This window comes from Cuculus canorus, chromosome 21 (genome assembly GCF_017976375.1).
Source record: "Cuculus canorus isolate bCucCan1 chromosome 21, bCucCan1.pri, whole genome shotgun sequence".
NCBI lineage: Eukaryota > Metazoa > Chordata > Aves > Cuculiformes > Cuculidae > Cuculus > Cuculus canorus.
The window spans coordinates 7,874,913-7,896,172 of NC_071421.1; the positions used below are offsets into that span (position 1 = coordinate 7,874,913).

Consider the following 21,260-nt stretch of genomic DNA (forward strand, 5'->3'; position numbering starts at 1 on the left):
GCCCGAGGGGCGTGACCTGAGCCCGAGGGGCGTGGCCCTGATCCAGGGCACAGGGGCAGGAGCCGAAGCTGGGGGGGGCGGGCACAGTGCTCCCTAAACAGCCCCAGTGACCCCAAACAGCTCCGGAGTCCCCACAAGCTGCCCCGCTGACCCCCCCAAGCGCCCTGGCATCCCCCTAAACTGCCCGGTGTCCCCCCAAAGCACCCTGGCATCTCCCAAACTGCCCCGGTGTGCCCCCAAAGCGCCCTGGCATCCCCCTAAACTGCCCCGGTGTCCCCCTAAAGCGCCCTGGCATCCCCCTAAACTGCCCCGGTGTCCCCCCAAAGAGCCCTGGCATCCCCCTAAACTGCCCCGGTGTGCCCCCAAAGCGCCCTGGCATCCCCCTAAACTGCCCCGGTGTCCCCCCAAAGAGCCCTGGCATCCCCCAAACTGCCCCGGTGTCCCCCCAAAGCGCCCTGGCATCCCCCTTAACCGCCCCGGTGTCCCCCCAAAGCGCCCTGGCATCCCCCTAAACTGCCCCGGTGTCCCCCCAACGAGCCCTGGCATCCCCCAAACTGCCCCGGTGTCCCCCCAAAGCGCCCTGGCATCCCCCTTAACCGCCCCGGTGTCCCCCCAAAGCGCCCTGGCATCCCCCTAAACTGCCCCGGTGTCCCCCCAAAGAGCCCTGGCATCCCCCAAACTGCCCCGATGTCCCCCCAAAGCGCCCTGGCATCCCCCTTAACCGCCCCGGTGTCCCTCCAAAGCGCCCTGGCATCCCCCTAAACTGCCCCGGTGTCCCCCCAAGCCAGCCCCAGTGACCTCCAAAGAGCTCAGGTGCCCCCTAAACAGCCTCAGCATCCCCCAAACAGCCCCAGTGCCCCTGCAACCAACCCGAGTGTCCCCTCCAAACTGCTCCGGTATCCCCCTAAAGAGTCCCTCCAAACCAGCTCCAGTGATGCACAAAGAGCCCCGGTACCCTCAAACTGTCCCAGCGCCCCCTCAAACTGCCCCTGTGCCCTCCCCCCAGGCAGCCCCAATCACCCCCAGCATCCCCAAAACTGCCCTGGCGCCCCCCTAAACCAGCCTCCGTGCCCCCAAACTAGCTCCAACCCTCTCCCCCAAGCAGTCCCTGCACCCCACCCCATCAAATGGCAACAGTCCTCTCAACAACCCCCCCACCCCAACCAACCCCAACAATGCCCCACACAGCCCTGGCACTCCCCAAATAGCCCCAGTGCCCCCAAATGGCACTCCCGTGTCCCCCAAAAGCCACTCAGCTCCATCTTCCGTCCGCTGCACCTGTTTTCCTAGGATCACATCTTCTGGCAGCTGTTCCCTCCCCAGACTCCGCAGGCGCATTTTGGGGTGCTCCCCACCCCTCAGTGAGCCTTCAGAGGGTCCCTGCACCCACCTATTTGCTTTGTGGGGCATAGAATGGCTGTCAGGGTGCCCCCTCTCTGTTCCTGTGCCCACAGGGACACCCCGGAACCCCCATGAGCATTCCTTGGTGTCCCAAGTCCCCCCTTTTCCCCTCGGTGCCACTCTCCTTTCCACCAGAAGACCTTGTGAGGGGGATGCACAGCCCCTGTGCTACCAGTGATTCCAGGGATGCATCCGACAGCCTCCTGTGGCAAATTCACTTCATCTCAATCCAGGGTGGAAGGAAGGAGGCTTTATTCATCCAGAATCACATCCATCCCAATGGTGAGGTGGGACAACCACCACAAACTCCTCACAGGACAACACCGGAGGCAACACGGCTCCACATTCGGAGACACTCTGGGAACTGACTCCCCCCCAAAATCCCATTTTCTTTCCTTATTAATCCCCCAACCTGTGAAAATCAGATGACCAAACGCAAATTCCCAGCATGCCTGGCACCCATCAGTCTTTACACAGCTGGAAACGAGGATCCCGAGCTGCCCATCCCCGCCTGGCACCCGGGAAAAGGCTCTTCCTCCCAGAAGGAGCTCAGTCGGATTTCTCCTTCTCCTTCATGTGCAGGAAGACGATGCTGAACATGAAGAGCCCAACCATCATGGAGAAGGCACCGGCGTAGTAGGGATACGCCGAGGGAATGAAACGCTCATACTGCGTGTGCTGGAGGGGACGCACGGACACCTGGATGGGAGAGTGGTACCATGAGCCTGGTGGCCCCAGCAGGAATCCTCCTGGGGGATTCATCCCCACCGCGCTCACCTGGGTGGAGGAGTAGAGGTGGGTGTAGCCCAGGCGGTTGTAGTCCACTTTGAACTGGAACACACCATAGACGTCTGGCAGCTTGAACTGCACGCTGTATTTGCCACCTGAGAGATGGTGGAGATGTTTAGGTGATGTGGGAGGCTGTGGAAAGCAGCCCAAATGCGGGGCTGGAGTGGCGAGGGAATGTGGGGCCGGACAGGGAATGGGTGAGGGAACACAGGGCCAACAAGTGAATGTGGGGCTGGAGTGGCGAGGGAATGCAGGGCCAGCGAGGGAACACCAGGCTGGCAAGGGAAGGGAATGTGGGGCCGGCAAGGGAACATGGGGCTGTAGCAGCGAGGGAATGCGAGAGGTGGGTGAGGGAATGCAGGGCTGGTGAAGAAACACGGGTTGGACTCTGCAATCTCAAAAGTCCTTTCCAATCAAAACCATTCTGTGATTCTGTAGGGCTGGAGTGGTGAGGGAACACAGAGCCAGAGTGGTGAGGGAATGTGGGGCTGGAGTGGCAAGAAAACACAAGGCAGGCCAGGGAACCCTACCGTTCCTCTTCAGGAAGGTCCGCACAAAGGGATCAATGCGAACAAACTCCAGCTGGATATCGTCTCCATCGAAGGGGACCCACTTGCCGTTGGAGAGCTTTTCAATTACAATGCTGTACTCCTGGAACAAACCCACGATGCCTGAAGTTAACGAGTGATGCCTGAAAACAACCCTTGACCCATTCCGAGTCCGCATTTTCCCAAAGCAGGTCCCACATGCCCACGTACCACAAGGTCAGTGACGGTGTAGGCATTAGGAGGCGCATGTTCCCCAACGCGGTGGTGGGAGACGGCTCCGACGCGCAGCACTCCCTCCTCCTTGAACACCCAGCGGGACAAGGCAATGGCCAGCTCGTAATTACCTGTCTGCGTGTACCTATGGACGGAGGAAGGCTGAGAAAGGATGGCAGTCACACTGGAAAAGCCCACTATATGCCAAAACTGAACCATTACTGGATGTGGAAGCAACAAAAAGATAGCCAGCGTTAAGGGAGGAATGGCTTTCCAGGCCGAAGGAACGTGTTTCCCCCAGTTCAATACCAGCTTTCTGCTGTTGCCCATGACAGGAATATTTTCAGTCTGTTTCCCAGGACTTCTGCGTCCAAAGAGCTCCTTATATATTCCAGGGATGACAGGAAGCCTTACACACCTCTTGGAGCCAGGAGTAGCTTTCTGCACAGCAGAATTGAAGAAAGCATCGCTGAAGAAATCCAAGGAGCCACTGAAAACAACGCGGGCGTTGTTCCGGGCTTGTAGTCCCGCAATCAGAAGGGTGTTCTTCCCAACGGCGTGTGGGTACTGGAAAGGAACACGTTTGGATGAGCATTGAGGCAATTTAGGAGTGATTAAAGGGAGTCAATCGCTGGTTTGCTGCAGGTGGAACAGTCCGACTACAGCTTGCACACTCCGTAATCATGGAGAAGCCAGAAAGCTCAGAATAACCAGCAGTGGGATTCCCAGCATTTTGCTTCTGCCCTCTCCGTCTGGAATGAAACCAGGAGATAAGCTTTGATCTGGGCTGGCTTTTCTTCCAAAGCTTCCCTCATGCTGGGTGTTTTCCCAGCAGCGGAAAGCAAAGATTCCCAGGGGGTGTCAGAATGCAGACAAAAGCCTGACCATTTCAGAACCGACTCAGGGATTGAACACGAGGGTTTTTCCCCAGGCTGAGGGATTCAATTGTAGGAGCACAGCCCAAACACGGAGAGGAATGCAGCGTACCTGGGTAATGGGCTTGTCGGGGAAGAAGGAGTAAGAGGTAGAAGAGCCCGTCAGGATATCCAGTACCAGCGGGTTGTCGGGATCAGCCACCATCCTTGTGGGAAGAGGGGTGGTGAGCGGCATGAAGGGACTGTGGGGAACACGGCCCCTGGCTGTATTCCCCCACCCACAGCCCCTTGCCTCCCTTCCTGTACCGCAGGGCGCTTACCCGACCCCTCGGAAGAGGATGGGGTTCAGCGCTGCCTTCCCCACAATGGTGGGAGCCTTCAGGAGGTTCTCGGTGTCCGCCACTATCAGCGTGTGCTGCGAGGAGACAAGAGATGGGGTGAACACGGGTGACGTTTGATGAGCTAACAGCGATAGCTTCTTGGAATCTGACAGTTATCTTTGTTTTTACAGACAGTGAACACTGAGCAGTGGTTGGATAAATGTAACAATTCAATTAAAAAGCAAAACCCAGCTTTTTTTTGATTAATGATAATCAAATTACATTAAATACCAATACATCATGGAATGTTAAGCACCTTTTCATAAAGACATTAATACCTACAATGTTCCCCCCCCCCATATTTAGGAACTTTCAACCTTAAACCAGGGCAACACCCACACACTACTGCAATGGTTTAGTTTAAATAAAAATTAGCTGAATATATTTAGCTCAGACCTTAATACAGGTTCTAATTTTGAAGCATGGGATGGCATCAGGGGAAAAAAAAACAACAGAAATGTGTACATTTCTCCGTTGCTCTCTGGGATTGAGAATCTCCCTTCCTGCATCCAAAGCGCACTCAGCATCTGATGTGCTTCGCTCACAGGCTAAACTCCCCCCTACACCCTTCAGAGTGGCTCACGGCCACCACTACCAGCGCTGCAGCTGCCTGAGACACGGCAGCAATCGGAAACTGCAACCTGAAAGATCAGCTCTGGGAAACGCAGAAAGAGGGATCTGAAGGCAGAGACTCCAAGCGTGCGGAGCTGTGCAGCGTTAGGGCAGTGCTCCTGACAGCAGTGAATCTGAACACTGCAAAGCTGCTTTATTGGTGACTTTCATGGGAGAGTAGAGAACTGACGAAGGAAAACAACGACAGAAGATGCATCCTTAAACACTGACACTTAAATTTCCATTCATAAAACCCATTTACCTGGCCAGGGTCGGATATATCGTAGTTGTGATGGTCGATGACAGCCGTTCTCTCCTCATCAAACTCGATCCCGCACTCGCTGCCCAGCTCCCGCAGCGGGTCACCTGGAAGGACAGCACGGATTCTCCATTACGCAGCACTCAACAAAAAGGGTAAATTCAGCTCCGAGTCCTGCATTTGCCCCATGGGAGGAGACACGAGAGATCACGGTGAACATGTTGCAGGGCCAGGCTGGCAATGTTTGCTGTGCTAAGGGCAAGCAACAGCTTCTCTCATGATTTGGAAGCTATCTTTGTTTTCACAGACAATTAAAGTTGAACAGCAGTTGGATAACTTAGCACTCCACGAGCCAAACTCTCAAAGGCCATCACCAGCTCTCCCAGTTACATTCCCTTTCAAAATGCAATAAAGGCTGTTTATCACCCATTTCCGTACAGCGCAGACCTTGAAGTTCACAACAAGAAACTCTACTTTCTCACCCTTTTCGTGGCAGATTCTCAGAGAAGGATGAATAAACTCTATTCGGTCACTGCAGAGTGTACGCAGCACAGGTGCCCATTACAAGACATGCTTAATTCGCTCTGACAAGCGTTCATACTCACCAATATCTGAGCTGGCAGCAACGAGGACGCTGCCACCACCATCGATGAAAGCCGTGATGGTCTCCACATTGATGTTTCCACCAAAATCTGAAAGCACATGCCAGAAATCCATGACTACTTCACAGAACCATTGAATCACAGAACGGTTTGGGTCAGAAGGGACCTTAAAGCCCATCCAGTTCCAGCCCCTTGTCATGGGCAGGGACATCTCCCACTGGAAATGATACTATAGAAGAAATAAACCAGGGCAAAGCACCAAAACATTTTTATTATGGCTGAAAGAACCACCATGAAAGGCTCAGAAGCATCCGCAGTTTGTTACCGGGTCTGAGACACAAAGGATAGTATCTAAAGCACAAAGTTTAACTAAAATTCACAAAGCAGTTGGAAATCCCCTCCCAAAAATGCCACCAAGCTTCCAAAACACCTGAGTGCTCCCCTCTAGTATTTACCTTCTATGGATGGCGAGAAGATAATCAGGTTGTCATACAGAAACTCTCCGTATTTTATCAGGGACAGCCCCGCATCGTCCGCTGTCCGGAAGGTGAGGTCAAAGCCCCTGTCTGCCACCGCAAGACAAAACCAATAGCTTGAGCATTTGACAAAACCGACACAAGGTGCAGCACAGCAGCGTCAGGACCTCCAGTGCTTTCATCTCCCCCACAAACAGTGGTATTTTGAAAAAAGACGCTTGGTGGCTTTCTGGGTCTGATGCCAGAGTGTTCCCACAGGAAATGAAGAGCGATCAAACCCTGAAAACCTCTGTTGCAAGGATGCTGCATTGGTGTCTGTCAAGCAGGGACTGGGGTCAATGACCCCAGCCTCCCTCCTCAGCCCCTTTGGGGACCCTGATCTCTGCCCTCAGGGGCCCCAGACACACCACTCAGCCCATCAGGGACCCCAAATTCCCCTCTCAGTCACATCAGGGACCACGATGTTCTCCCTTAGCCCCATCAGAGACCTTGATCTCCTTCCCTCAGGGACACCATCTGCCCACCTCAGTCCTTCAGAGGTCCCAACGTACCCTTCAGCCCCTTTGGGGAACGCTCAGCCCCATCAGGGACTCCCATCTCCCCCCTCAGCCCCATAAGGGACCCCAGCCACCCCTCTCAGTCCAGCAGTGACCCCAGCCTCTCCGTTCAGCTCCTTTAGGGACTGCGATCTCCTCTCTCAGCCCACTGGGGGCTCCCCAGCCCCCTTAGGGACCCTGATATTCCCTCTTAGCCCCACCAGGGACCCCAACCCCTCAGCTCCAGCACGGGCCATGATCTCCCCACTCAGCCCCTTTGGAGACCTCTTAGGGACCCCAATCTCTGCCCTATAGCTCCATCAGGGACCGCAATCTCCCCCTTCAGCCCTTTTGGAGACCCTTCAGCTCCTCAGGGACCCTGATTTCCCACCTCAGCACCATCAGGGACCCTGACATTGCCCCCTGGAACCCAAATGTCCCATTCAGCCCCATACAGGACCACAATCTCCGCCCTTTAGCTCCATCAGGGACCCCCATTTTGCCCCCTCAGCCCCTCAGGGACCCCAATCCACCCCTCAGGAACCCCAATCATGGCCCTCAGAGACCCCAGTCTCCCCCTCTCAGCCCCTGAGTGATCCCCATCTCCCTCCTTAGCCCCTCAAGGACCCCTCAGGGACCCCAATTCCCCCCCAGGGATCCCAATCTCCCCCCTTAGCCCCTCAAGGACTCCTAAGGGACCCCAATCTCCTCCCCCCCAGTCCCTCAGGGACCCCAATCTCCCCCCTTAGTCCCTCAGAGACTCCAATCCCCCCCCTCATCTCCTCAGGGACCCCAATCTCCCCCCCAGCCTCTCAGGGATCTCAATCTCCCCCCTTAGCCTTTCAAGGCCCCCTCAGGGACCCCAATACCCTCCCCCCCAGCTCCTCACGAATCCCACCCCCCCAGTGCCTCAGGGAGCCCAATCTCCCCCCTTAGCCCCTCAGACACTCCAATCTCCTCCCTCAGGGACCACAATTCCCCCTTCAGCTCCTCAGGGACCCCAATCTCTCCCACCCCCCCTTAGTCCCTCGGGGACCCCAATTCCCCCCCCCCCAGTCCCTCAAGGATCCCAATCTCCCCCCTTAGCCCCTCAGAGATCCCAATCTCCTCCCTCAGGGACCCCAATCTCCCCCCTTAGCCCCTCAGAGACCCCAATTACCCCCCTCAGTCCCTCAGGGACCCCAATCTCCCCCCTTAGCCCCTCAGAGAACCCAATCTCCTCCCTCAGGAACCCAAATCCCCCCCTCAGGGACCCTAATCTCCCCCCTTAGCCCCTCAGGGACCCCAATCCCCCCCCCAGTCCCTCAGGGACACCAATCTCTCCCCTTAGCCCCTCAAGGGCCCCTCAGAGACCCCAATCCCCCGCCCCCTAAGCCCCCCTCAGCCGCGCTCCCCACCCGCCAGGCTGCGGAAGAAGAGCGAGTGCGTGTCCCGCAGGTTCCCGTTCTCCAGCAGCACCAGGGTACGGGCTCCCCCCTCCGCCTCCGCCGCCACCACCGCCGCTGCCGCCGCCGCGAGCAGCGAGAACAGCGCCAGCGCCGCCATCTTGCCCAACCCCGCCAAGTCCCCCGGAAGCGCCCGCAGCCAATGAGAGCCGAGTAGCGGCAGCCAATCAGCGGCCGCAGCCAATGAGAGACGGGAAACGGCAGCCAATGAGCGCCTTTCAGCCAATGAATGCCTTTCAGCCAATGAGCGCCTTTCAGCCAATGAGCGCCCTTCAGCCAATGAGCGCCCTTCAGCCAATGAGCGCCCTTCAGCCAATGAGCGCCCTTCAGCCAATGAGCGCCCTTCAGCCAATGAGCGCCCTTCAGCCAATGAGCGCCCTTCAGCCAATGAGCGGCAGACAGCTCCGCGCCAACGGCCAATCAGCGGCTGCGGGGGGGACGGTGCAGCCGTGGGATGGTTTGGTTCGGAAGGGACCGTGAAGCCCCTCCAGTTCCACCCCTGCCCCGGGAATGGATCGCTCGGGATCAGCCACGGCTTCTCTGCACAGCACCCCCCACCCTCTTCATCGTTTCTTCCTAATGTCCAATCTAAATCTTCCCCGTTCCAATTTAAAGCCGTTCCCCCCATCCTCTCCCTGCACTCCCTGATCCAGAGCCCCTCCCCAGCTTTCCTGGAGCCCCTTTCAGCACTGGAAGCTGCTCTAAGGTCTCCCCAGAGCTTTCTCTTCTCCAGGATGAACAGCCCCAACCCTCTCAGCCTCTCCTCAGAGCAGAGGGGCTGTGTCTGTCCCGGACCTGCTCTCATTCTCCTTCCCATTCACTTTTGTTCCCACTCTGCTCCTGTTTCCACCCCGTTCCCATTCCCACCTCACTCACACCCTCTTCCTGATCCCAGTACTGCTGCTGTTCCTATCCCACTCCTATTCCCTTCCCGCTCTTGTCCCGACCCTGCTCCCGTTTCCACCCTTGTCCCATGCTGCTCTTTTTCCTGCTCCCATTCCCACGCAGCTCAAACTCCCGTTCCCATCCTGTTCCCATTCCCACTCCCGTCCCATTCCTTCTCCCATTCCTTCTCCCATTCCCACCCAGCTCAAGCTCCTGTTCCCATCCCACTTCCACTCCCACTCCCACTCAAGCTCCCGTTCCCATCCTGCTCCCATTGCCATTCCTTCTCCCATTCCTTCTCCCATTCCAACCCAGCTCAAGCTCCTGTTCCCACCCCACTCCCACTCCCGTCCCATTCCTTCTCCCATTCCCACTCCCGTCCCATTCCTTCTCCCATTCCTTCTCCCATTCCCACCCAGCTCAAGCTCCTGTTCCTACCCCACTCCCACTTCCACTCCCATTCCTTCTCCCATTCCTTCTCCCATTCCTTCTCCCATTCCTTCTCCCATTCCCACCCAGCTCAAGCTCCTGTTCCCACCCCACTCCCACTTCCACTCCCACTCAGGCTCCCATTCCCATCCCGCTCCCATTCCCACTCCCGTCCCATTCCTTCTCCCATTCCTTCTCCCATTCCCACCCAGCTCAAGCTCCCGTTCCCACCCACTCCCATCAGGCTCCCGTTCCCATCCTCCTCCCCGTGAAAGACCTCACAGGGTGGTGCCCGGCTGGTTTATTGCAGTGGGGTTGGGGGGCGCAGGGCGCTCCCCTTTGTCCCTCATCCCCCTGTAGAGCGAGAGGGGTTTTTGTGCAGAACCACTGCGATTTGGTGTCTTCCTGCATTAGCAGACACCTCGCGGTCAGCGTGGGGTTTTTGCCCCTCTCGCGCTTGGCAGCGGCCTCCGATGGGGCCAAGGAGAGGGCTTGGAGGCAGAAGGACCAGGGCACGGTGGGCAGGTGGAGTCGCTCCTGATCTTCTCCAGGTCGCTGTAGTTGCAGTGCCGGCACATGAGCGACTGCGCCGTTCCCAGCAGGTGCCGGGAGAGCATCAGCTCTCGCTCCAGGCACCGCTTGGTGCCCCCGTAATTGGATCTTTTGCAGCTCAAACTCCAACTGCAAGATCCTTGATTTTCGTCTCGGCAGCCGGCAGCTTGGGCATAAACCTAGGAATTTCAAGGAGAGACGACGAGGGTGGATGCAAGCACAGGAACTCGCGGGAGGAATGGGATGAGACACAAAAGCCTCGGCGCCTGAGAGGGTTTCTATTTCCCAATTATGAATAAGGGTGGGATTTCTGGGGAAAGATGATTCCACACCTCTTTTAATGAAGGATTTCTTGTGTTTCTCTCAAGTTCTGAGTCTTTGAATGGGCCTGAAGTTCCCTTTCCTGGTGGTGTTGCATCAGTGTTAAGGAGCTCTGCGGAGCTCCTGACATTGCTGGAATAGCTGGGATATTCCTTTGATCCCCTAAGCACGGATATAAAGTAAGTTCCTGCCCTGCAGACCCAGGACTGCGCATGCATATCGATTTCTTTGAGGCTCTTCTGATTCTGCCTCACCTCACTGATTCCCAAGTGTGGCTAAAATTCTCCTAAATTGCTTTTATATTGATTTTCCCCCAGAAAACTGTTCACGGTGCCAATTTCTCCCGGGCAGGCGGCTGTGGCGTGGGATGATGGGACCTGGTGGAAGATGGGCAATGGGTTGTGCGGGGCGGCAGAGGGAGTCACATCCCCTGCCATCACCACGGTGCTGCACAAGGGATCAGCTTTTCAATCCGGTGGGGTTTGGGATCCGAGAGCTGAATTTCCCACTGTCAGGGCTGCTGGAGGGTAGGGAGGCTCTGCAAAGGGATCTGAACAGGTTGGACTGCTGGGCTGAGACCAATGGGATGAGGTTCAACAAGGCCAAATGCCGGGTCCTGCACTCGGGGCACAACAACCCTATGCAGCGCTACAGACTGGGGGAAGAGTGGCTGGAGAGCTGCACGGAGGAGAAGGACCTGGGGGTAATGGTTGACAGCGACTGAACATGAGCCAGCAGTGTGCCCAGGGGGCCAAGAAGGCCAACAGCATCTTGGCTTGGATCAGAAATGGTGTGACCAGCAGGTCCAGGGAGGTGATTCTCCCTCTGTACTCGGCACTGGTGAGACCGCACCTCGAATACTGTGTTCAGTTCTGGGCCCCTCACCACAAGAAGGATGTTGAGGCTCTGGAGTGTGTCCAGAGAAGAGCAACGAAGCTGGTGAGGGGCTGGAGAACGTCTGACGAGGAGCGGCTGAGGGAGCTGGGGGTGTTTAGCCTGGAGAAGAGGAGGCTGAGGGGAGACCTTATTGCTCTCTACAACTGCCTGAAAGGAGGTTGTGGAGAGGAGGGAGCTGGGCTCTTCTCCCAAGTGACAGAGGACAGGACAAGGGGGAATGGCCTGAAGCTCCGTCAGGGGAGGTTCAGGTTGGATATCAGAAAAAAATTCTTCACGGAAAGAGTCATCGAGCACTGGAACAGCTGCCCAGGGAGGGGGTCGAGTCGCCTTCCCTGGAGGTGTTTAAGGAACGGGTGGATGAAGTGCTTAGGGACATGGTTTAGGGAGTGTTAGGAATGGTTGGACTCGATGATCCAATGGGTCCTTTCCAACCTTGTGATTCTGTGATTCTGTGATTCCGTTACCGGTTTTTGCGGCGCAGTGTAGCGGAAGGTCTGAGAGGGGAGGGGAGCGCCGAGCAGGTGCCTGAGGCGGCGCTGCCTCAGGGGACTGTGCCGCTGAAGGGGAGAGGTGTGAAAGCTCTGCTGCGGACTTTGCTGAGGGGGAGGAAATGGCCTTTGGAAGCAGGATACCTGGGATCGGGCTTAAAGTGGTTTCCCGGTCTTTAATGCCTGTCCTGCCCCTCTGGAACCTGCATTGCTTGGCAAAAAAAAGCGGCAGCGCCCGGAGAAACACCACCCCCCCCACCCCCCCCCCCTCGAGAAAAGAAATCTGCCGCCTCTTTCCCAAAGGGAACAGCAGCCGCTCCTTCAGGGGAGATCACAGCCACCCGGCTGAGAAAACGGGGGGAGCTGCTGACCTGTGGAACTGAGGACACCAAAGGCAGAGGGGGGTGCAGGTGTGTGGCTGTGCACGGCGCGCAGGGGGAATATTCTCTCCAAGCGCCAAAGCCCACACGTATTTATTGTGCTGTATTGTACATATGCACTGGGTTGACCTACAGCGTCACGAAGTGGGTAGGGTTAGTAAGGTTAGTCACGGGAACTCCTTATTCGAGTGAGTCTCAAAGAGACTCAAAGGGGACTCGGAGAATAAGGAATGCTGATTTGTCCTTTAAAGTCTACTAATGCAATTTGTATAGATAAAGAATGTTGCAAAAGCCAGTCTGCTTGCTGTTGAGTTGTTGGAACATAGATGGTAAAGGGATCCATCCCATCCAATTCCAAGAAACGGTTGTGACCCTTTTCAATTAACATAGTTAACATTTCAGGCTGAGTTATTAAAACCCATGTGGCAGGAAAAGCTTGTAACCGTTCAGGGTGCCCCCATTGCTGCGCTCCCTCCCTGCGCTCATCTTTCCGAGGGACAGGCTGGTAAGAAATTGGGCTCCTTCTCGGGGTATGTCAGACCCAAATTGAAGGGGGTGGCGGCAGTTGCTGACAGTCCTGCCCTCGGGTCTGAATCCTCGCTGTACTCTCTGGAGCCAATGTGTGCCTTTAGCACTTCAGAATTCGCTCGGCAGGGACCGAGCAGTGCACTGGCCATTTGGTCCGACCGAGTCGCTCCATCCCATCATCTAACTCCGATCTTATCCCATGTTTCTTGCTCGAATGCCAAGCAAATGTCAAAAGAAGGCTTCTAATCCCAAGCCCATGCCAAAAGTGCTTTAAGGTCATTCGTTTCTAGCGTTTGGTTTTCTTTCTTTAAAATACATTTAAACAAATCTATTCCATCTTTCTGTTCCTGGGTTATGGTGTTCCCCATCCCCTTATCGGCAGCTCACCTTCCGTCCAGCAGGCAGGTGTCTGCGCGTGCACCCTGGGCTTCGTTTCAGCCCCTCCAGCCATTCTGCCGATGCTCGCCATGGACCGCGCTCCTCCCACACCTCTGTTTGGACCCAAAATCGGGCGCCATCCGTGGCGTACAAACATACACGGACTCAGCTTTCGTTTCAAGCTAAGACCTGGTTTATTGTTACAAGCTCATATTTATACCTTACTAAAAATGTCAACACCGCTCCCACAAGTCCCTCATAAAAATTTCCACGGTATGTTTTTCTCATTCCATTTGAGCTGATTTTGGAGGGACAAAGTCTGCAAGGCGGCGCTGCTGTGCTTCTTCTCCCAGGTGCGGGTGCGAGGAAGATGAAGGTTGGGCAGCACTGGTGATGCTGTTTGCCTCCAGTAAGTGACGCTGACCGCTCTCTGCAATTTTGATTGCAGTCTCTCATTTGCTCCTCCTGCGTTTCCTCCACGCAGTGTCAGTGCTGGTTGTCTCTTCTAGCAAAGCTTGAGCAGTGCCTGGTTCTAAAGCAGAAGTGCCAGCTGAGTTTTCAAGGCGACAGGACAGGAGGCAGGGAGGAAAAGAACAGCTTCGAAAATATGAATGTCCTGACAGACTTTGCCTACCAGCGCCTTAGTTTTCTCCAAGATGTCTAGCCAGAAGAAGTTATTCTGCTTCCAGAAATCACAGAGCTGTCTAGAGAAGTTGCAAGAACTTTCTGCCGCACGCTGCTTCATGGAAGCATCATACAACTCTCCCTGCAGCTGTTCCAGTTGTCTCTGGGGAAGCAACATCACAGGAGTGTGGAAAGAAAAGTCAGAAGCAAAAATCTGTATTTGCCCTTCCAGTTCCTCGTTAATCTAATGAGATCCATTTTATAAGGACATCACAGGTGAAGCAATCTCCACTGAAGAAGATTGCATCGGCACAGCTGAAGATCTCCAGACACTGCCGGCCCGTGAAGACAACCCAAGAAATGTCACCTTTTAATGAAGATGCTATTGCCCAGCGTTTTCTTCTCAGGAGATACTGAGACTGAACCTTTGTGGGGTCTGGCTGGTGTCTTAAGGCAAGGCTAAAGTGTCACCGGATGCCACTGCAAGTGCCAGAGTTGGACGGCAGCCCCTTCCCCAGGATCAGCGGCTTCTAGAGCCCCTCTGGGCATCAGCCTTCACGCTGTTCTGCTGCTGCACGCAGGAAAACCAGTGCATGCTGCAGCATTCTCTACACCCGACTGTCTGTAAGGACTCCTCGAGGCCTGCCATTCCAACCAAACCAGAACCAATCCAGGGGATGGACTCCCACACAAGGACCTCATCCCTGCAGAAGCACCAGACAGCCCTGGGAATGGCTCCTGGCATTCATTCTCAGTCAGTGCTCACCTCACTCATGTTCTACACTGTCCCCCTCACATGGAAAACCACCACTCACCATTAGCTCTTTGCCGATCTCCTCCATCTCTGCCAACTGCTCACGGAGGGAACGATTTTCCCTTTGGAGCTGGGACAGTTGTTCCTGCAGCCTTTTAGCCCTCCTGATGGTGTCTTTGCTCCTCTGTTCTTCCTTCAGCTGCAGAGCACGCAGCTCCACTATCTGCCTCTGGGCCTCATGTAATTCAGCGTCTGCCTTCTCTAACGCTGTTGTTTTTTCCTGCAGGGCTTTTCTCAGCTCTTCCACCTCCTTTTCCGGTTTCCTTTCACTTCTTCCAGCTTTGCTCACCTGCAGATATGAGCTCGGGTTGGTCTCCAGCCCCTCAGATGGGTGTTCACATGCATTGAGGCCTTGGTCGCGTTCTCTCAGCAACATTTGTACCTTGAGACGTTCCGATGGTCCGTGACTCCCAGCGCTGACGAGGGAAGATGAAGCCAACCCTGCCACTGGTGTCCAGCCTCTGACACCTTTTGCCTATTCAAAGTTAAAGAACACACATTGTCAGATCTTAGGAAATGAGCTCAAAACAGGAGATGGGGCAGCATTTTGGATCCCCAGAAGAGGAATGGCACCAGCCTGACCTCAGAGTAGAAATGAGTTCTCCAGAACTCTGCCTTTGGCATTATTCATGGAAAAGTCTTATTTCACCATCTTACGTCAAGGGATGACTCTGATTTAAAATCTTAGCGTGTACAAACCTGCCTGACCCCAGGAGGTCCAGATGTGGAGGGATTGGGTTCATGTTGCCCGACTCCAGAAGATCCAGATGTGGAGGGACTGGTTTTGTGCTGCCAGCAGCCAGAAGCTCTCGACACATACGGCGTGAGTTCATACTGCCCAACGCCAGGAGATCCAGATGAGGAAGAAGTGGGTTCATGCTGCCTGACTCCAGAAGATCCAGATGTGGAGGGACTGGGTTCATGCTGCCAGCAGCCAGAAGCTCTCGACACATACGGCGTGAGTTCATACTGCCCAACGCCAGGAGATCCAGATGAGGAAGAAGTGGGTTCACGCTGCCCGACTCCAGAAGATCCAGATGTGGAGGGACTGGTTTTGTGCTGCCAGCAGCCAGAAGCTCTCGACACACATGGCGTGAGTTCACTCTGCCCAACGCCAGGAGATCCAGATGAGGAAGAAGTGGGTTCACGCTGCCTGACTCCAGAAGATCCAGATGTGGAGGGACTGGTTTTGTGCTGCCAGCAGCCAGAAGCTCTCGACACACATGGCGTGAGTTCACGCTGCCCAATGCCAGGAGATCCAGATGAGGAGGAAGTGGGTTCACGCTGCCTGACTCCAGAAGATCCAGATGTGGAGGGACTGGGTTTGTGCTGCCAGCAGCCAGAAGCTCTCGACACACATGGCGTGAGTTCACGCTGCCCAATGCCAGGAGATCCAGATGAGGAGGAAGTGGGTTCACGCTGCCTGACTCCAGAAGATCCAGATGTGGAGGGACTGGGTTTGTGCTGCCAGCAGCCAGAAGCTCTCGACACACATGGCGTGAGTTCACGCTGCCCAATGCCAGGAGATCCAGATGAGGAGGAAGTGGTTTCACGCTGCCTGACTCCAGAAGATCCAGATGTGGAGGGACTGGGTTCGTGCTGCCAGCAGACAGAAGCTCTTGACACATATGGCGTTAGTTCACGCTGCCCAACGCCAGGAGATCCAGATGAGGAGGAAGTGTTTTCACGCTGCCTGACTCCAGAAGATCCAGATGTGGAGGGACTGGGTTCGTGCTGCCAGCAGACAGAAGCTCTTGACACATACGGCGTGAGTTCACGCTGCCCAACGCCAGGAGATCCAGATGAGGAGGAAGTGGTTTCACACTGCCCGACTCCAGAAGATCCAGACCCATAGGGACTGAGTGCACGCTTCCCAGCTCCAGTAACTCCAGACCCACAGGGAGCTTGAGCGGTTGCCTGTGTCTAAAGCAGAAGATGCAACCTCAAGGAACAAGAAGAACAAGGTGATGCCCACCCTTCTCACACAACCCTGCCTTTGCTGCCCTTTGCCTATGAATGCTGGGATCCATCGGCCCCAACACCACATGGAGGAGGAGGAGGAGAAGGCAGCATTGTTTCCACGCACACAGATCCCACCAGATGCACAGGAGCACTCCGAGGCAGCCCTTTGCAGCTCCCCAACTGCAGCTCTGACTAAGAGAACGGGATGCCAAAGACAAAACCCCTAAAGCCAAGACCACAACCACAAATGAACCCCGTGTGGAGTACAGCTACAAACGGTACCTAAGCTGACCTGCAAATGGAACCAAGATATTGTTGCACCCTCATTTCCTCCTGCGCTTGCTGCTGCTCACACTGGCACCAACAAGGCCCTGTTGAGGTTTAAGGCATCATGCACTGCAGCAGAGACTCGCTCAGCCTGAACAGATCCTGGTTTGTAGCTTTTTGCTCCAGAGATGTTTGTGACCCCATCTGCATGGGGGTAAAACAGCCTGCCTTGGGCAAAGGGGTCCGACATAGCTGTGACACTCCGTCGAGCATCTGGATCACGGACATCGCCATCAGCCATCCTGTTTGCGGTTCGACCCAGGGAAAAGCCCCTTGGGTTTCTGACAGGAACAGCACCTTTCAAGCCCTTGCTGACGAGACTGCTCCAGCTCCCATCCGCCCCGCCTCGCCAAAAGGCAAATGAAACCTATGACATCACACAGCACCCGTGCACGTGAAGATGTTCCTTTGCAATGTCTGGCATTCTCTGCATTTCCTTTTGCTCCCATCAACTCCTGCTCTGCCCCGCTCCTCCTCACCCACACACTCCTGCACTAACGCCTGCGTTGGGCAGTGCCGGGTGCACAGACGAGAGGTACCAGGCCTTCCACAGAGGGAGGGGGAAACCCTCTTAGCGGAGGAGGAGGAAGGAGGAGAAAGGTGCTGAAAGCACACTCTAGGCTGGAAAGCCTTTGGAAATGATGGTGTAGCTCCCAGCTTCCTCACACAAAGCTCTTCTGTAGTTGATCCCAGAATGTCCTCTTCTCTCGTGTCTTTTGAAGCAAAAGAATGGCTTTGAATCTATGAATGTGCTGACAGACTTCGCCTACCATGGCCTTAGGTTTCTCCAAGATGTCTAGCCAGAAGGAATTTTCTTGCTTCCAGAAATCACAGTGCCGTCTACAGAAGTTCCGAGAACTTTCTGCCATACACTGCTTTCTGGAAGCATCGTTCAGCTCTCCCAGTTTTCTCTGGGGAAGCAACATCGCAGGAGTGTGGAAAGAAAGGTCAGAAGCAAAAATGTGTATTTGCCCTTTCAGTTCCTCGTTAATCTAATGAGAGCCGTTTTATAAGGACATCACAGGGTGAAGCAGTCTCCACTGGAAGAAGATTGCATCAGCACAGCTGAAGATCTCCAGACACTGCTGGCCCGTGAAGACAACTCAATAAATGTCACCTTTTAATGAAGATGCTGTTCCCAGCATCTTCTTTTCGGGAGATACTGAGACTGAACCTTTGTGGGGGTCTGGCTGGTGTCAGAAGACCCCCACAAAGGGGGTCTTTGCTGCAGCATTCTCTACACCCGGCTGTCTGTAAGGACTCCTCGAGGCCTGCCATTCCAACCAAACCAGAACCAATCCGGGGGATGGACTCCCACACAAGGACCTCATCCCTGCAGAAGCACCAGACAGCCCTGGGAATGGCTCCTGGCATTCATTCTCAGTCAGTGCTCACCTCACTCATGTTCTACACTGTCCCCCTCACATGGAAAACCACCACTCACCATTCGCTCTCTGCCGATCTTCTCCATCTCTGCCAACTGCTCACGGAGGGAACGATTTTCCCTTTGGAGCTGGGACAGTTGTTTCTGCAGCCTTTCAACCTTCCTGATGGTGTCTTTGCTCCTCTGTTCTTCCTTCAGCTGCAGAGCACGCAGCTCCACTATCTGCCTCTGGGCCTCATGTAATTCAGCGTCTGCCTTCTCTAAAGCCGTTGTTTTTTCCTGCAGGGCTTTTCTCAGCTCTCCCGCCTCCTTCTCCAGTTTTCTTTCTCTTCTTCCAGCTTTGCTCACCTGCAGATATGAGCAAGGTTCAAAGTTAAAGAACACACATTGTCAGATCTTAGGAAATGAGCTCAAAACAGGAGATGGGGCAGCATTTGGATCCCCAGAAGAGGACTGACACCAGCCTGACCTCAGAGTAGAAACGAGTTTTCCAGAACTCTGCCTTTGGCATTATTCATGGAAAAGTCTTATTTCACATTGGGGTGGAAGAGAATCCTCAAGGGAAGACTCTGATTTAAAATCTTAGTGTGTACAAACCTGCCTGACCCCAGGAGGTCCAGATGTGGAGGGACTGGGTTCACGTTGCCCGACTCCAGAAGATTCAGACGTGGTGGGACTGGGTTCACGTTGCCCGACTCCAGAAGGTCCATACATGGAGGGACTGGGTTCATGCTGCCCAAAGCCAGAAGCTCTGGACGTACACAGAATGAGCTCACGATGCCGAAAGCCAAGTGGTCTGGACATAGAGTGAGTGGGTTCTTGCTGCCCGCCTTCAGAAGATTCAGATGTGGAGGGACTGGGTTCACGTTGCCCGACTCCAGAAGGTCCATACATGGAGGGACTGGGTTCATGCTGCTCAAAGCCAGAACCTCTGGACACACATGGAGTGAGCTCACGCTGCTCAAAGCCAGAACCTCTGGACACACATGGAGTGAGCTCACGCTGCTCAAAGCCAGGAGATCCAGATGAGGAGGGAGAGGGTTCATGCAGCCTGCCTCCAGCAGATCTGGACGAGGAGGGAGTGGGTTCACACTGCTTGAATCCAGAAGCTCCGGACCCACAGGGTGTGCGATCATGCTGCCCGACTCCAGAAGCTCCAAACCCATGGGGAGTGCGTGCATGCTTCCCAGCTCTAGAAGCCCTGGACCCACGGGGAGCGCGTTTATGCTGCCCATCTCCAACAGCTCCAGATCCACAGGGAGCGCTGGATGCCGACACAGCCTCTGCCTGGCCTGGAGCAGTTTCTCTCTTGTTCTCCTGCTCCGTGGACTCTACAGGACTGCACGTGGACAGACAGAAACACAACATCAGTCCTGCTCATCGTAACCCTAACAACTGGGATTATCCCCTCTTTCCATAGGGACCTCCCTGGAGAAGGAACACCCCCATGTGCAAAGCTGTGCCCCAGACAGGAACAGAGCCCGGAGCTTTCGCAGGGGCACCCAAACCCCGGTACCTGTTGGCTGTGTGGTGCCAGTTGGTGTCCGGCTTCTTCACCAGGGGCTGCTCCTGGGCCGAGGTGCTGCCGGCATCCACAGGCGGCAGTTTGTCTTGTCCCTCTGGGCAGAGTTCATGGCCACTCGTGCTCTCACAGGGCACAGACCGAACCCCCACGTTCCGCCGACGCAGGATCTTCCAGATCCTCTTCATGGTGCAGTGGAAATGGGCCCTGAACCACCTGACTTCACTCACCTCTCTGCAAGGAGAGATGGCCGGCAGGACTTGGTGGAACCAAGGAACCGAGTTCTGAGGAGTGGCAGGACTCAAGCAGTTTGGGCTGGGCAACCACCGGCACCAGCTCCGCCACCACCAACACCAGCTTCACCGGCACCAGCTCCACCGAGAGCACCAACACCACCACCACCACCGACTTCACTGGTACCAGCTCCACCGAGAGCACCAACACCACCAGCTTCACTGGCACCAGCTCCACCGAGAGCACCAACACCACCAGCTTCACTAGCACCAGCTCCACCACCAACGGCTTCACCGGTACCAGCTCCACCAAGAGCAGGGTTGGAAGGCCCGTGCTCACCTCAGGAACAGCTTGTGACATCATAAAGCGCTGGCAGCAGGGCAGGGTCAAAGGCCAGCAGGGCTGGAGGGGGGTGTGGGCGTGTGCTCAGAACCTCTCTGCATCCACACAGCCCCGTTTCTGAGGGGAACGGCCCCTGAGGCCCAGGGCTACCTCTCATGGCATCCACCTCCCTCTTCCTCCAGCAAGTCCCCAGCAAAGCTCCCTGGAAGCACAAGGGATGGAAGCTGGTCACACCCATGTGCCTTTTTGTGCCTCTGGGCTTTGGGCATGAGTTTAGGGCTACCCTGGACCCCTTGCTGCTCCCCTCTCTGTATCCGTAGAGCCCTGGGTGTCACTTGGAGGGCACCCCAAGGTCCCCTGTCCATTTGGGGTACCCTTATGCCTTGGTTTGCTTTCTGGTGTGCCCAGTTCCCCAGAGCGTGCTTTTTGGTGCACCCTGCAGCCCTGGCTCTGCTGCTTTGTTCCCCTCACACTCCTCAATGTGCCTTTTGGGGCGCACGGCTTCTTGCAATGAAGCAATTTTCACCCAAAATCCCCCAGCGTGCCTTTTGAGGCATTCTGGAGCCCCTCCATATTCTTTGTCTGTCAGAGGCCACCCCAAATGGCTCAGGGTCCATTTTGGGGTGCTCTAAGAGGCTTCGTCAGCCTTTTGGTGTTCCCCTGCCTGTGTCAATCTGCCTTCTGATGCTCCCACCACCCGGGGCTGTGCCTTTTGGGGTGCCCCACTGCCCTAGGTGTGAGTCTCACTGCTCTCCAAGGCAGTTGGGGTGCGATTCAGGATGCTGCGAGCCTCAGGGAGCTTTTCAGAGCACCCCAAGGCCCCGCAGTGTGCGTTTCAGGCCACTCCACCTCCAAGCCGTGCCTGTGGGTTCATCTCCAGGCCCCTTGGTGCACTTTCTCCTGCAGCCCATCTCTCCCTCCCGCTGTGGCCCTCTCCTCCCTGGTGCTTTTGAGCCAGGGGAAGCGCAGTGACGAGCTCTCTTCCCATTGTGACCGCTCTTGTCCCCACCGTGGCCCCCTGTGCCAGTCCAGATGCCCTCCATCCCCCTCTCCAGGC

At 55.6% G+C, this 21,260-nt stretch overlaps 2 protein-coding genes across 2 annotated transcripts; both read right to left on the minus strand.

Annotated features, from left to right (window-relative positions):
* Window positions 1–1,651: 1,651 nt before the first annotated feature.
* On the minus strand, window positions 1,652–8,254 carry DDOST (dolichyl-diphosphooligosaccharide--protein glycosyltransferase non-catalytic subunit). The gene is made up of 11 exons (XM_054085797.1): window positions 8,089–8,254; window positions 6,135–6,245; window positions 5,683–5,769; window positions 5,081–5,184; window positions 4,147–4,241; window positions 3,939–4,032; window positions 3,370–3,518; window positions 2,949–3,096; window positions 2,721–2,841; window positions 2,179–2,285; window positions 1,652–2,100 (listed from the first exon to the last, which is right to left on the minus strand). Exons 1-11 carry the CDS (start codon window positions 8,234–8,236, stop codon window positions 1,951–1,953), a joined length of 1,314 nt encoding a protein of 437 aa, XP_053941772.1. The 5' UTR covers window positions 8,237–8,254; the 3' UTR covers window positions 1,652–1,950.
* Window positions 8,255–13,192: 4,938 nt separating this feature from the next.
* On the minus strand, window positions 13,193–19,815 carry LOC128854227 (alpha-taxilin-like). Its single transcript, XM_054085453.1, has 4 exons — window positions 19,622–19,815; window positions 18,703–18,856; window positions 18,166–18,453; window positions 13,193–13,424 (listed from the first exon to the last, which is right to left on the minus strand). The coding sequence occupies exons 1-4, from the start codon at window positions 19,813–19,815 to the stop codon at window positions 13,251–13,253; spliced, it is 810 nt and encodes a 269-aa protein (XP_053941428.1). The 3' UTR covers window positions 13,193–13,250.
* Window positions 19,816–21,260: the final 1,445 nt, after the last annotated feature.

Coding starts and splice junctions, on each gene's coding strand:
- DDOST (XM_054085797.1), bottom strand. CDS start 8,236: ATGGCGGCGCTGGCGCTGTTCTCGCTGCTCGCGGCGGCGGCAGCGGCG. Junction 2,286..2,720: donor GACCTTCCTGAAGAGGAACG/GTAGGGTTCCCT, acceptor ACCATCTCTCAG/GTGGCAAATACAGCGTGCAG. Junction 2,101..2,178: donor ACCTCTACTCCTCCACCCAG/GTGAGCGCGGTG, acceptor TCTCCCATCCAG/GTGTCCGTGCGTCCCCTCCA.
- LOC128854227 (XM_054085453.1), bottom strand. CDS start 19,815: ATGAAGAGGATCTGGAAGATCCTGCGTCGGCGGAACGTGGGGGTTCGG. Junction 18,454..18,702: donor GACCTCCTGGGGTCAGGCAG/GTTTGTACACAC, acceptor TCATATCTGCAG/GTGAGCAAAGCTGGAAGAAG. Junction 13,425..18,165: donor AGATCGGCAGAGAGCGAATG/GTGAGTGGTGGT, acceptor TCAAAATTGCAG/AGAGCGGTCAGCGTCACTTA.